At 39.6% G+C, this 15,024-nt stretch overlaps 1 protein-coding gene across 1 annotated transcript in view; it reads left to right on the top strand.

Annotated features, from left to right (window-relative positions):
* Window positions 1-15,024, top strand: part of SUPT7L (SPT7 like, STAGA complex subunit gamma) — an 18,293-nt gene extending 3,269 nt beyond the window's left edge. Inside the window, exons 2-5 of the mRNA XM_070734277.1 lie at window positions 1,382-2,026; window positions 5,812-6,136; window positions 9,006-9,243; window positions 12,963-15,024. Of these exons, the coding sequence (XP_070590378.1) occupies window positions 1,614-2,026; window positions 5,812-6,136; window positions 9,006-9,243; window positions 12,963-13,228 (1,242 nt within the window). The 5' untranslated portion in view covers window positions 1,382-1,613 and the 3' untranslated portion in view covers window positions 13,229-15,024. The remainder of the gene's footprint in view (window positions 1-1,381; window positions 2,027-5,811; window positions 6,137-9,005; window positions 9,244-12,962) is intronic.

Below are 15,024 nucleotides of genomic sequence, written 5' to 3'. Positions count from 1 at the left end.
ATTTTAATCAGTAATTCATATAATTAATTACATTGTATAATTGGGGGCATGGCTTCTTTCAAGTATACAGACAGACATGAATATATGTACATGTGCATATGCTACATGTTTGCATTTGTAGGATGGACATAGGGAGCAATCTCCAAGATTAGTTTTAGTTGGTGTGGCAATTTTAGGATTGATAAAGTGGACAAATGTGTTATAATATATACCATATTTTACAGAGTATGAGACATACTCCTCCCTCCCAAAAAGTGGATGGAAATGTCTGTGCGACTTATACAATGAAGTTTGCCGAAGCCGCTCCACCCGCGGCCCCCACCTTCAGTCATTTTTGTCTTCCCAGCATCACAATTTCGGCTTCCTTATGCTCCATTTTAGACCCGTTCCAGACTGCAAGAATAACCACAGCACACCACCGCTGATCACTGCCTCTACATGTTGCATTTTTGCTTCTGCCTGTCACATTTTTGGTTTCCATATGCCCCATTGTGGACCCGTTCCAGGTCATGGGGATTGCCACAGCACATTGCTGCCCCTCACCGCCTCCGCATGTCATGTTTTTTGGCTTTCGTGCATTGAGTCTACGGCCTCCACATGCCCCGTTTTTGACCTCCATGCGTTGTATTTTTGGTCGGTTCCAGGTGGCAGAGCCGGATGAAAATGCGACACACAGAGGTAAAAAATGGGGCATGTGGTGGTTGAAAGCATAACACGTGGAAGCAGCGATTGGCAGTGAAGTGCTGTGGCAATTCCGGCAACCTGAAATGGAGTGTGCAGAGGCTGAAAATGCAACACACGGAGGCAGTGATCTGCTGTGGAAATCCCCGCAGCCTGGAACAGCTGATTGGTAGTATTCTGGGAGGCCAATTCAACTGCCAATCAGCTGCTCATGCTGAATCAGGCTGCAATAACGTACTGAAGCTGACCAGGCTGTTTGCTATTTGCTAACAGCATGCTAGCCAGATGAATACCAATGGATGCTGGTAGGAAGAGGCATTTTTTAAAATTGTTTTCCTCCCCAAAAACTATTGTGCATCTTATACTCCGAAAAATATGGTAACTTTTTTTCTGTGTTTATATTTTTATCACCTCTTTTGTATTAGAATTAGAATTGGATCACCTTGAAATCTTCAACAACAACAACAATATTATCAAGAAAATTTCCCTCCCCCCCTCGCTAAATATAGTAGTGAGAGGTTTCTTTATCTTTTACACCAAAGATTACTCAGATAAAAACCCCTACAGCTATATTTCCTTCAAAAATTAAAAGGCAACAGTAACTTTATTTTGTCTCTAGGTTTGATATCAGCTCATGGATCTTTTGTGATACAGAAACCATAACTTTTTTTTGCCGATTTCTTTTTTTCTTCCCTTCTAGAGATTCTAAGAAAATTACTGCATAAAGAAGATTTTCTAAGTTAATTTAAATCGATTCAATTACTCAACGAACCCTTCCGCTGCAATGAGAACTCAATAGTACATTTTTAGATTCCCTGCTCCCCGCAATTTGCAATTTTTTTAAACAAAAACTTTTCTGAAGGATACCACAGAGTCAGTCTTCTTCATAGGACAATTACTTTGTTATCTATTTGGTCAAGAAAGTGCAAAAGATGCTTCGCCACTGGGGTGAGATTCCGGTTTCCTCCAGCCAGACCAACCGCAGCTCTTTCGACTTGCTCCAGCGGGAGTTCCGAACTGTAGAGGTCCAGGATCCTCCATTGCATCATCCTTCAGCTAACAAGTCTAAGCCCACAACCACGCTTGATAGTCCTTCGGAGCCCTGCAGCCTCACCATTCATACGGTCCAGCTAATCCAACATAACAGGAAGTTGCGTAGTCTCATTGCCACAGCTCAGTCACAGAACCAACAGCAACTGGAGGGTATCAAGATGGAAGGGAGCGAGCCTTTGCCCACTTGCCCTGGGTCCCCACCTCTCCCCGATGACTTGCTTACTTTGGATAGTAAAATACCCAACATGCCATTCCAGTTGCGGCACAGTGATCCAGAAAGTGACTTTTACAGGTATGTTGTGAGATCTTTGGTAGTGGGACCATTGGATTAGGTTGTACTAATCTGAAGTTCACATTCCACTGTGCTCAACACTATTTCCTCTCCCATGTTCTGTCGGGCTCTCTGGTAGACTCCTCCCAAAAATTCACAGGTACAAATTTCAGACACACACACGTTTGAAAATTCAAAACAATGTTCTTTATAATGAAAATTCCCTTAAACTAAGCCCTCTTTTGGTATAGCAAAGAGCACTTGTCTCCAAACAAACTGGTAATTTATACAAGTCCCTTATCAGTTCTGTGATACTTAGCTTGCAGCTGTGAGGCGATTCACAGTCCTTCTTCTTTCACAAAGTGAAACACACTTTGCCCTGGTTTAGTTTCAAAGCGGGGGAAAATCAGCACACAAAAGGTCAAAGTCAGTAAAGCAATCAAGAAACACAACGATCAGATAATCCTTCACAATGGCCAAACCCACAGGCTGCTATTTATAGCAGCCTCACTAATTACCACAGCCCCACCCAACCACAGGTGGCCTCATTTTCTTTGATAATAATCTCTCAGTTGTTTTTGCCTATGCATCACTCTCCGCATGCAGGGCTGTATCATTAACTCTTGTTCTGAATCCAAGGAATGCCACACTCTCCTCTTCCCTGTCACTCATATCTTCTTGGTCAGAGGAGCCTTCATCAGCAGATTCCACCAGGGGCAAAACAGGCCTGCAGCATGTGGATGTCTCCCCCACATCCACAGTCCTTGGGGCAGGAGCTGGGCCAGAGCTAACCACAACATCCCATATCCATTATCTTAATTTTAAACAAGTATTTTCTTGTAAAACGATCCTCTGCTGGATTTTGGTCCCTTAAGTAAATCTAGAAAAATACAGAATTGACCTATTTGTTAATTATTGGTATGGTTCGGGTTTTTTGCTATATCGATATAATCGATTTTTTAAATCATTCAAAAGACCTTCTTTATCTTTTATATTAAAGATGTCAGGCTCACCACATCATGTTGCCATCACATGACTTTTTTCCCCCATTCATGGAGCTTCAGTGAGCATGGCGTGCATGTGATGTATCCAGCTCATGGGCCGCCAGTTTGATGTCCATATTTTATATGATAAATTTTAATCTACGGAGTCTACGGAGAGGGGCGGCATACAAATCCAATCAATTATTATTATTATTATTATTATTATTATTATTATTATTATTATTAATCTTTGGCAGTCATTCAGAAATAACTAACTTTGTAAGATAGAATATTAAGAACTAAGCATGGCAGGTTTTGGACACCAACATATCAAATCCCTGCCTAGAATCCCATTTCTGTTTAATATCCTGGGGTCTTAGGCTGTAATGAATTAATCACATCATGTGTTTATTTATTTATTTTATTTATTTATTAGAGTTTGATGCCGCCCTTCTTGAGGTGACTCAGGACAGTGCTGTGTTCTTCTGTCGCAGTAGCAATCTGCCAATCTTATTTTTATTTGAACCAGCACAGCAAATTGTATATGCATTCTGAGACTGCTAGAGTCTCAGAATACAGTATTGGAACTAGTAAAAAACTGCCTGGCTGTCATTGGTGGCAGTATCTAAGGGTGGCACCTGCTGCAAATTTCTGCTTCAAAGGAAAAGGAAAAGGTAATTAGGAAAGGAATTGGTACTGCTAGATCAAAATCCGAAAAGGTAAAGAACAAGCTTTTCTATTTTTGAATACTGGATGCTAGAGAATCTTGTTTATAATTTACTAGCATCATTCTTTGTTTTATCTGGAAGGAATTTTGTATCAGGAAATGGATTTCTGTTACACTTCAGTGACTCGAAAATGCAACCCAGCAGGTGTAATGTTTTATAAAATAGAAGAAATTGTAAGAAATCTATATTTGCTTTCCTGGACCTGTTTTCTAACTATCATTTATCTTTGAAGAGACCAATAGGTTCAGCCTATGATTTTATTTGAATGGACCTCAGCTTTTCTGCACCTGTCAAATCCTTCATCATCATGCACTTATTAAATGGGGAATAGACCACTGGAACCGGCTGCTTAAAGTTGCTTTGTGACAAAGTTTCATATCACTTCCTCTGAGAATGTTTAATGGATAGTGATGGGGGGAAAAATGACCCATTTTGTAATGTCTCTAATACTAAGCCATGTCTGGGTTATTTAGCTTATCAGATGTGTGGTTGTTTTGGAAGTGTATAATCTCAGCCAGAAAAGAATAGGGAGATGCCAGTATTCTGCTACTCAGAGCTGTCTGCAGCATGATGAATACCAACTTGATAGAACATGAGTTGCACAGTAAAGGCATCAAGTGCAGTTTTGGTATGATTGCAAAACAATCCCATTTAAATCTCAAAAGATATTCCTCTATTTGCTTGAATCCGATACCTTCTAGATGTGTTGGAGGATACTAACCAAGGGTGAAGGATGCTCAATCCTAGTGATGGCGAATGTTTTTTGCTTCATGTGCCCAAAGGGTGTGCAATGCGCTTCATGTTCCAAAAGGGTGTGCATGCACTATTCCCTTCTCCTGTGCATGCGCACATCCCGCGCTGCCCCCTGTGCATGCATACCTCTGCTCCACCCACACACGCACATAGGTGTCACTGAAGCCTAGGACAATGAAAAAACTGTCAAATGGGCAAACCGGAAGTTGGGAAAAAACATACTTCCGGTTTGCCCATTGTACTGTTTTTTGCACTACGGAAGCTTCAGGGAAGTTTCAGGGAACAGCACAACAGGCAAAACAGAAGTCCGTTTTTTCGAACTTCCAGTTTACCCACTGTGCCATTTTTCACACTCTGGGGCTTCAGTAAGCTGCCCTGCAGCGTCTGGAGGGAGAAATGGCTTTCCACAAGGCCAAAAATCAGCTGGTGTGTGCTGGAACTGACATAGATAACACTTCTTGTGCCCCCCAATATGCCATAGGTTTGCCATTACTGCTCTATCCAATACCTGTGGGAGGCACTAAGTTAGGCAAAGAAGATTTATGCCGTGGATTTATGTTGCAACTTTATACTTTACTATTATGATTCCACATTGTAGTTTTGTTAATCAGGTTTTGGGGATCTGAACAGGAAAATTAGATTTGTCAGTTCTCCGTATGTTATTAGATTGTGCAAAAAAATTAAAAATATAAAATGTACTTCAGAGAACTGAAGTTTTTCTTACTGTTTGCTTGATCTATATTTAAAGTTAAACAGAAGCTGAGTCAAAAGTTAAATATGATATTTTAAAGTAAACATTGTTAACTCTGATTTTTTTTAGTTGCAAAAGCATTATTTTTATTGTATAATTTTATTTCAAAAATTTAATTTTGAAATCAGGAATGTTTGTGCGTTTAAAGCTAGATATTCCAAGTTAACATGCTTTAAATATTTGCTCTGAACACATCAGCATTTTCATTGTTATTGTATATTATCCATCCCTGAGAGATATATACCTGGTGGCACCCAGAAGAAGGGCCTTTTCCATGGTGGCTCTCTCTGGAACATCATTCTCCCAGAGATTGGAATGGCCAGCAGCCTAATAATCTTCCAGAAGGTGCTGAATCCCTGCTAGCGGGCCCGGGGAACCTGGAGCGGGATAGATCTCATTAAATGGCTCGCGTGATCTGCTGTCGTGGGGATGGTGATTTTATTATTCTGTATTTATTTGATTCTTTTTATTAGTTTTATTGTTTTAAATGTGGTTTTGTATTCTGTAAGCCACCTTGATTCGCCATCGGCGAAAAGGTGGCAATATAAATTCAATAAATAAATAAACAAATAAATAATTATCTGATTTTAGAGGCAAAGGAGAGCCAGTAATAGAGTTGAGTTGGACCTCTTGCCGCCATCTTCTTTATCAATCTATAGCTACCATTTTAGCTCATGCTGGATTTGAATGTGCCCATGAAAGTGTTCTGGAGACTCTGACAGATATCGCTCATGAATACTGCTTGAAGTTCGCCAAACTTCTGCGTTGTGCGGTGGATAGAGAAGCTCGGCTTGGACAGACCCCTTTCCCAGATGTTATGGAACAGGTCTTCCATGAAGTGGGCATTGGCAGTGTGCTCTCTCTGCAGAGGTTTTGGCAACATCGGATTAAAGACTACCATAGCTACATGCTACAGGTAAGGAAAGACAAATGAACTGATCCTCATCAGAGTAAACTTCTTTGAATAACCCAGCAGTAACACCTCATCTTGTTCACATGAATTTTATTTGTCTCTTATGGTATCCCACTACATACTGTTTAGATATCTAAAGTGCCTCACATAGTTCCCTCTAAGCTGAGCAGTGAGCAATCGCTCACTTAAAAATCATCATCAACTCAGAGTTTTCCAAACCTGCCCAGAAGCCGAGAGGGAAAGAGTGAGAGGGAAGGAGAGAGAGAGGAAGAGAGGAAGAGAGAGAAACAGATAGAAAAAAGAGAGGAAGGGAAAGAGAAAAAGAATGGGAGTAAGGAAGAGAGAAAGAAAATCAAAATCTAGTTTGAAACTAGCTCAACTATTTAAGTGGCATTTTGATATTGATAGAGTTGCCCTATTATGAGCTCACTGTTATAGACACACAGTTCTTATTTATTTATTTATTTATTTATTTATTCATTCATTCATTCATTCATTCATTTATTATTTCTGTGCCGTCCAGTCCCGAAGGGACTGCCACTCAGACACTATACTTTTCCGCCCACCCCCCCCAAAAATTAGAGGGAACACTGGTGCCTCATCCACTATATGTGGAATGGAAAAAGAGAGTTTGTATACCACTGTCCCATTGCTCTCACAGTGCAGCTTCTTCAAGTGGCTTCATGTAGATCTTGATAAACATGAGATGTGGATTTCTATGTTGTTCTGGGGCTAAGCACATATGCCTATGCTACTGTCTGGAAACAATCTTGAAGAAGGCGTAGAACCATGTAGTCAGTGTACCACTTCTGACAGCAATTCTCATCACAGCAGACATTAAAAGTTTTCTATTCCTAAAAATTAAACTATGCAGTTCCAACTTTTGACTTGAGCTCATGTTCAGCTATAACACGAAGTAATAACAATGCTTTCCAGAATAGTTATTTTTGTGCCTTCAAGTCAGCTTTTGACCATTTTCTTGGCAAGGTTTTTCAGAAGTGGCTTATCCTGGCCGCCTTTCCAGGACTCAAAGAGAGTGACTGCCCTAAGGTCATTTTGGATTCTGGGGAGAGTGACCATGAATGTAAACAGGTTTGTTAAATTTGGAGAACCCTTTATTTTCTAACTAAAATATAGCAGGCTAGCATTAAGTTGAGAACTGATTCTCCCAAAGCGGCACTGGTACAGACATTGAAATCCTCTGATTTTGCCCAAGACAACTTATTGTAAACTTAAAATGATGCATTTCTCAGGACAGCATGTGGTGCACTTACAGGTTTTTTTCTCCATTTCTCATTTCAAATTGGTATTTTTTTTAGAGGCAGTAAAATTTCTGCTTTCAGAATTTCCTATTATTTAGCATTTATTTTCTAGACTACTAAATCAAGTCAATACATGAAATGAGTGAGTTGGCCAGAGTTTGGTATAAAATGGGAGATTATATAAATATTTTAACATAGAAGTTCAGTCTGCACCTTGTAAGCAGTTTATAATCAAGTGACTGATTGTTAACTACTACATCTGTGTTCTTTCCTACAGTATTTGCCCACTTCAGCAAGAAACTATTATACAGGTGAAATTTAGATGCCTAGTGACTTACCATCCCAAGACTTGTGATTCTTGTTTTGGGATCTTAGCATATTTACATGTATTTGGAGTTAATTCAAAACATTTTGAAGTATCTGTTAGGTAACCTCAGATCAAGTCAAAAGTATCTGACTTGAATCTCACATACCATTCCAATAATAGAATTGTAACATACTGTCTGAATGTTACGAAAGAAACAAAATTAGTCAAGTTAGGCAACCTTTTCAAAGCACTTTTAAAAATTGTTTGGCCTTCAAAGGCTGGCAATTGTAAGGCAATGGCATATTGACATCAATGGAAAAGCAAGGCTGACTTTTGTTGTTGTCTTTGGAATTGGAAAGCTTTTATAAAAGTAAATTATACATGCATAATTCAGTAGAATAAAAATATTTTTCATGCGGTTAGCTGTTGGGACTCTATTAAGTTACTTTTTTGAAAAAAAAAACATTTGAAAAATGACTATCTTACGTAGTTTTTTTTCTGACAGTGAATTCAGTGAAAAGATGAAATATGTATGACACTTATCAGAACTGTATTTGTGCAATCCAGGAGCCAGGGATTAATTGCATCAAGGCACAAATGATGTGGTTTGTATGCTGTGCTACACCTGGTTTCATTAATAAAGAACTGATAAACTCGAATTGGCTGGTCATGAACCACGGTACAGTATATAAATCACAAGGGCCAAGTTCCTATGAATACATATATTTTATTTATGTATTTATTTATGTATTTGTTCATTCATTCATTTCATTCATTCATTCATTCATTCATTTTATTCGACTTATGCCGCCCAATCCTGAAGGACTCAGCCCCCCAAAATCAAGCAACATTATGGCTTGATGAACATTATGCTGGGTGAACAAAGCCACTGCTTCTCTAGTTTATAAAATCCAAGCAAAACAGACATAAAAAATTTGGAAGCTTGGTCATGAAAACAGCATCTTCATTTGTTACAGAGGCAGTAGCTGTATTGTACCTTCATGCATCTAACAAAATGAGCCGAGTGGCCTAGTGGGTAGATGCAGTACTGCAAGCCATTAAAGCTGGCTGCTAGATCTGCAGGTCAGTGGTTCAAATCTCATAACCTGCTCAGCCTTCCATCCTTCCAAGGTGGGTAAAATGAGGACCCGGATTGTGGGGGAAATATGCTGGCTCTGTTAAAAAGTGCTATTGCTAACATGTTGTAAGCCGCCCTGAGTCTAAGGAGAAGGGTGGCATTAAAAAATTAAATAAATAAATTGATTACAATCAGGCTATTTTTTATTCCATGACTTTTCAACAGGTTAGCAAGCAACTCTCTGAGGAGTATGAAAAGCTTGTAAACCCTGAGAAGGCAGCAGAAGATTTAAAACCTGTGAAAATCAAGGAAGAGCCTGTTAGTGACATCACATTTCCTATGAGTGAGGAGCTGGAGGGGGATCTTGCATCTGGGGACCAGTCCTTGCCTGTTGGAGTCCTTGGCGCTCAGAGTGAACGTTTTTCATCCAACATGGAAACTGAGGCCTCTCCGCAAACGTCTGGTACATATTATTTTATTTTTATTTATTTTTCTCCAACTTATACCTGGCATCAAACAAAATTAAATCTAAGTACTCTATGCTCCTAATCTATAGTAAACAGAAATAAACAATAAACACAATGAGAAAAATTCTTCACGTATCATATCGTATCAAGGAGCAAAAATCTACAATTCTATACAAAACTGAATAATTTTAGGATGGGCTCAGTCATTATACTCAAAGGCCTTAGTAGGTTTGCTAAACCACAACAGGACTGTGCCAGTTTAATATCAAAGAAGCTGCCATTCCAAAAGAAGGGGTGGGCTATGGTGAAGAAGGCTTGATAACTCTGTTTCTTTACTGATAGGTATTTCCATTGTTTGGAGATAGGGTTGAGTTTTATTACAAAAATACACTTTATCTGTTTAAGTTGAAGGTCAGCTGTCAGAATGATATCTGAATGCAAAACCTGACATTTTGGGGGTACTTTCACAAAATGGCTGCTATAGTAATATCACTAGTTATAAAGTATCAGTTGCCTTGTGCTTGTTGCCATCTTTACTTGGCTAGATGGTCCTATTCCTGCTTATGAACAAAGGGTAAGACTTCAAAGGTCTAGGCTGCAGGTGAAGCCTAGATCCATTTTGAAAAATATATATAATAGAAGCTGGTGCTTTGCTCTCTGGCATTTCCGCTTTTAATTTTTTGAGTAAAACTGAAATTGAAATATTTGTGTATTGTATTAAAAACATGAGGTGTCCGTGGGCATTTTGGTACATTTTGGGACTTTGATCACTCTGGGTTCTCCAATTCTAGCTGAAGGTCATGATTATACTGTGGTGCTGGTAGAAAGGAGATACTGGGATATCAAAGTGGCAGTTTTATCATTTGTCACACTAGCTTGTCTATTAAGATTGAAATGTTATTTATTTTTGGAAGGTAAAGGCAAGGTTAGAGGACAAAGTCAATAATCACTTTTCTAATTAAAACAGGAAAAACAACCCTACAGCTCGACTGAAGGAAATTGCTAATGATATCTTTTGTGAACTGGCCCTTAAAATGTTAAATTTGCTTCTAGCTGAATTAAATTTCTAGTGTTAGATAAAGTTAGCTTGGAAATTGGATGTTAACAAATGCTATGTCTTTATAATTTTTTAAGCCCTAAGGAGTTGTGATTTGGTTTTTAATGCTTGCTGGCTCAGAATACTTGCCATCTGTCCATTTCTTTTACTTATAAACAACACACTTTAAAATAACTGCTTAGGCGGCCTTAACACAGAAACTAAGCTGTAATATGATTTACAGACATTCCTCGACTTAAAATCACAATTGAGCCCAACATTTCTGTTCCTAAGAAGACAGTTGTTAAATGAGTTTCACACTACTGTAACGGTTGCCACAACCGTTAAGGAAATCACTGCGGTTGTTACATTAGTAACACCGTTGTTAAGTGAATCTGGCTTTCCAACTGACTTTGCTTATCAGAAGGTTACAAAAGGTGATCTCAGGATCCCAGCACACTTAACTCATAAATACATGCTAGTTACCAAGTGTCCAAATTTTGATCATGTGACCACGGGGATGCTGCAATGGCTATAAGTGTGCAAAATTATCGTACATACAATGGTACTTCTACCTAGGAACATCTCTACTTACAAACTTTTCTAGATAAGACCCAGGTGTTCAAGATTTTTTTTGCCTCTTCTCAAGAACCATTTTCCACTTACAAACCTGAGTCTCCAAAACTGTAACCGGAAAAGGCAGGGAGAAGCCTCTGTGGGGCCTCTCTAGGAATCTCCTGGGAGGAAACAGGGCCGGAAAAGGCGGAGAGAAGCCTCTGTGGGGCCTCTCTAGGAAACTCCTGGGAGGAAACAGGGTCGGAAAAGGCGGGGAGAAGCCTCTGTGGGGCCTCTCCAAGAATCTCCTGGGAGGAAATATGGCCGGAAAAGGTGGGAAGAAGCCTCCATGAGGCCTCTCTAAGAATCTCCTGGGAGAAAATGGAGCCTCCATCTTCCCTCTATTTTCCCCAACCACACACATTATTTGCTTTTACATTGATTCCTATGAGAAAAATTGCTTCTTCTTACAAACTTTTGTACTTAAGAACCTGGTCACGGAACGAATTAAGTTCGTAAGTAAAGGTACCACTGTATTGGTACTTTCAATCTAAACGTTCAAATATGCATTCAGTCATGCATGAAAATACGCGGAAAGATGTTGTGTTCTATACGGTACAGAAATGATGTTCTATAGGGTACAGAAATGATGTCATTGTGTGTTTCCTTACAAATGCATTTAATTTTTTAATTTAGCCAAGGATGTCTAAAGCAGAGGTCCCCAGCCCGTGGGCCATGGCCCACTACTAGGCCGTGGCCTGTTCCAAACCAGGCCCTGGGAAAAATGGGCAAGCACCTGCATGCAAAACTCCACTTGTGCAAGGGGAGGACGCTTGCATTTGTGTGTGAAGCTCCATTTGCATGAATGGAGCTTGGTGTGCAAGCGCAAGCTCCCTTCCTTTCATGTGAAACTCCCATTTGTGTGAGATGACAAATGGAACTGCCTGTGCCCATGCCTGCCACTCACTGCTCCCACCGTGTTAGGCAGGGCCACCAAGTTGGAAAAGTTGAGGACTGCTGGTCTAAATCTTTACAGCTGTAAATGTCTGAATTTGAACAGATTAGGGACAGATTTTCTTGGAGAGAATTCAGCTGTATGGTTGCTAAAGTGGACAGTGACTTTTCTATAATGCTTAGAAATTTCCTTTGAGGGAAATGGTGCAGCCAAGTATTCCTAGATCCCTTGGGAGCAAATCACTCATTGCTTCATGTGAGTGTTTGATGTTAATATGTTGGCACTATATTAAATATAATTATCCAATGGTAGATTAATGATTATTAAACATGTAGGAGTTCTTTTTTTCCTGATTCATTAGGATATAATGGAACTGGAAAAGATGCAAAAAGGGGCAACAAGTATGATCAAGGAAATGGAGCACCTCCCTTATGAAACCAGGTTGCAACGCCTTGGTCTCTTCAGCCTTGAAAGATGGTGTTTAAGGGGTGACTTGATTGAAATGTATAAAATCATGCATGGGATAGAAAAGGCGGATAGGGAAAAATTATTTTCTCTATCACACAATACTAGGACGAGGGGGCACTCCCTAAAGCTCATAGGTAAGAAAGGGAGGACAAATAAAGGTAAATATTTCTTCCCCCAGAAGGTCATTGGTTTATGGAATTCACTTCCAGAAGAGGTCGTGACAGCTGTCAGCCTTGATAGTTTCAAGGCAAGATTAGACAGATTCATGGATGCCAAGTGTGTCGGTGGTTATTGAAACGGATGTCCATGTGCCGCCTCTATATTGGTTGAGGCAGACAGATTCCCTTGAGTACCATTTGTTGGGGGTCAAGGGAAAGGGAGGGCTTTGCCTTCTCTTTCTGCTCAAGATCCCCATGTACAATTGGTTGGCCACTGTGTGATACAGAATGCTGGACTCGATGGGCTTTGGCCTGATTCAGCATGGCTCATATGTTCTTATTAGATGGCCCTTGTTATGGTTGCAAGTAATCCTCTGCATTGTACTATTTGCATAGATTTATTTATTATATTAAAGTGACATAACACATGCATGTGTTTTAGGACCATTCAGTGGGTTTTGAATTTTTGCATCTTTTGCTGATTGATGAGAAAGCCTTTCCTTCCTCCTTCCCTCCATCTCTCTTCCTCTCTCCCTCTGCCAGGTGGTGAGGTGAACACTTCCCCTCTTTGGAACTTGGCCCCAGTAAAAATGGAACCACAAGAGAATGAAGAAGGCAATGTTCATGGGCACCACGGAGTCCTAGGTGGTGATGTATTTGAGGAGCCAATGTCAGGCATGAGTGAAGCTGGGATGCCACAGAGCCCAAATGGCTCTGAAAGCAGTTATGGTTCTCATTCAGCTGATAGTTTGATGGGCTCTTCTCCAGTGTTCAACCAACGCAGCAAAAAGAAGATGAAGAAGATGTGAATTAGAGCTGGGAAGTTCTGAGAATGTGAACTAATTCAGAAAAATTAGGACTGTTATCAAGAAAATAATGTTTGAGTTGTTGGATTTTGCATGTTGTGGTGACTCTTCTACCTGAGAGACTTTCCACCAGCTGAAGATCTAAGATGGTTTTCAGTGGAGTAAACACCATACAGTAACATTGATTTGGCAAAAAAAGAGAGGTGTAAGTGACTTTTGGTGAAAAAAGATCGACTCTGATTACTCATGGAATCCTGTAAACCAGTTTAGTTTCTGGTTAGTTGAATTTTAAGTAGCTTAAGCAATGGTGCAAATTGAATTAATGATAATAATTTAATAAGTGTTGACAGTATCTTTAACTTGAAGAGTGGAAACTATGGAAGAGGCATGAGAACTGTCTGATGTAATGGAAATCCGTAAATTCTATTTTACTTTTATTACATATTATACTTTTCAGGTTTGACTATGAATTTATATTTTGAAGAACAGGTTTTTAATACAGAATTTTTGTTCCAATATAATTACTGTTATCGTTGATCTTTGCTCAAAATTATGGCCGATACCTGCTTTTTCTTTTAATATACCAACTCACCATATTTAAAACTAATAGAAATTGGGGGATTTTATGTATTTATAGTTTTGATGTTGTTTTATGTTTTTAATATTTTAATATTTTGTTGTATAGTGCACAGATTGCTTTGGTCTATGATTGGTGCAGTAAACAACTTTATGAACTATATGAAACACTTTTTAAAAAAATGTGCATAATTTTATTTTCTTTATGCTAGTCCAGAAGGCCAATTTACTCAGAACATTCATCCATCTCTGCATACAAATTTCCTATGAGTAATTTCTTTATTTTTTTTGTACTTGCACTATGAATATATAATTGAACTTAAGCTGAACTCAGCTGAGAGTAAACTTTGAAAGACATGGCATCTTCAAAACTGTTTTTAGTTGTCGTATAAGATGCACTTTTCCCCACTAAAAGAGGCTGAAAATTTGGGTGTGTCTTATACCTGCCGGCCCCCACCCTTCAGCCTCCGTGCATCCTCTTTCTGGCTGCAGAGATTGCCACAGACAATGGCTTGCGTTTTTTGGCTCCGTGCCCCGTGTTTTCAGCCTCTAAACGTTCTGTTTGAGCTATTCAAGGATGTGGTGATCACCAAAGCACATTGACGCAGATCGACGCCTCCGCGCATTGCGTTTTCAGCCTTTGTGCATCACGTTTTAGGTCTCTGCACATCCCATTTTTGGGGGTTCAGTCATGTCGTGGTTTTATGTGGTGATTGGCAGTGATGTGCTTTGGCGATTCCCCGCGGCCTTGAATGGCTTTCAAATGGAGTGTTTGGAGGCTGAAAACGCGAGGCAGGAAGCTGAAAAAGGCAACCTGGAACAGCCCTTCCCTTGTTTTACTGCTTCCGCATTTCACCTGCTTTACTTACTGGAGCTCTCTCCAACGATCAGCTATCCCAACTGCTGTCCCAACAAGGCGCACACAACCAGTGAACTAATGTGCTGAAGCTGGCCAAGCTAAAGACCTTGGTAGGGAAAGGCAGATCCCCCCCCCCCCCGCCTTGTTTTCCTCCCCCAAATTTGTACTCCAGTGGGTCCTATACTGTTTTAGCATAATGTACTATTCCTTTAGAAGTTTTAGTTTGTATTGTTAATGCACAATATTAAATATAGATGGACATGCTATTGATCTGTGGAGGGTTTGTATGATACATGCTTTTAACTGTTGGTTTTTTTACCTACTCTTGGACATAATTTAAAATAAAATTTTCCTTTTTTGATAA

Source organism: Erythrolamprus reginae, chromosome 1 (genome assembly GCF_031021105.1).
Source record: "Erythrolamprus reginae isolate rEryReg1 chromosome 1, rEryReg1.hap1, whole genome shotgun sequence".
NCBI classification, from domain to species: domain Eukaryota; kingdom Metazoa; phylum Chordata; class Lepidosauria; order Squamata; family Dipsadidae; genus Erythrolamprus; species Erythrolamprus reginae.
Note: the sequence above shows the minus strand (reverse complement) of the source record. Positions and strands in the feature narration are given on the sequence as shown.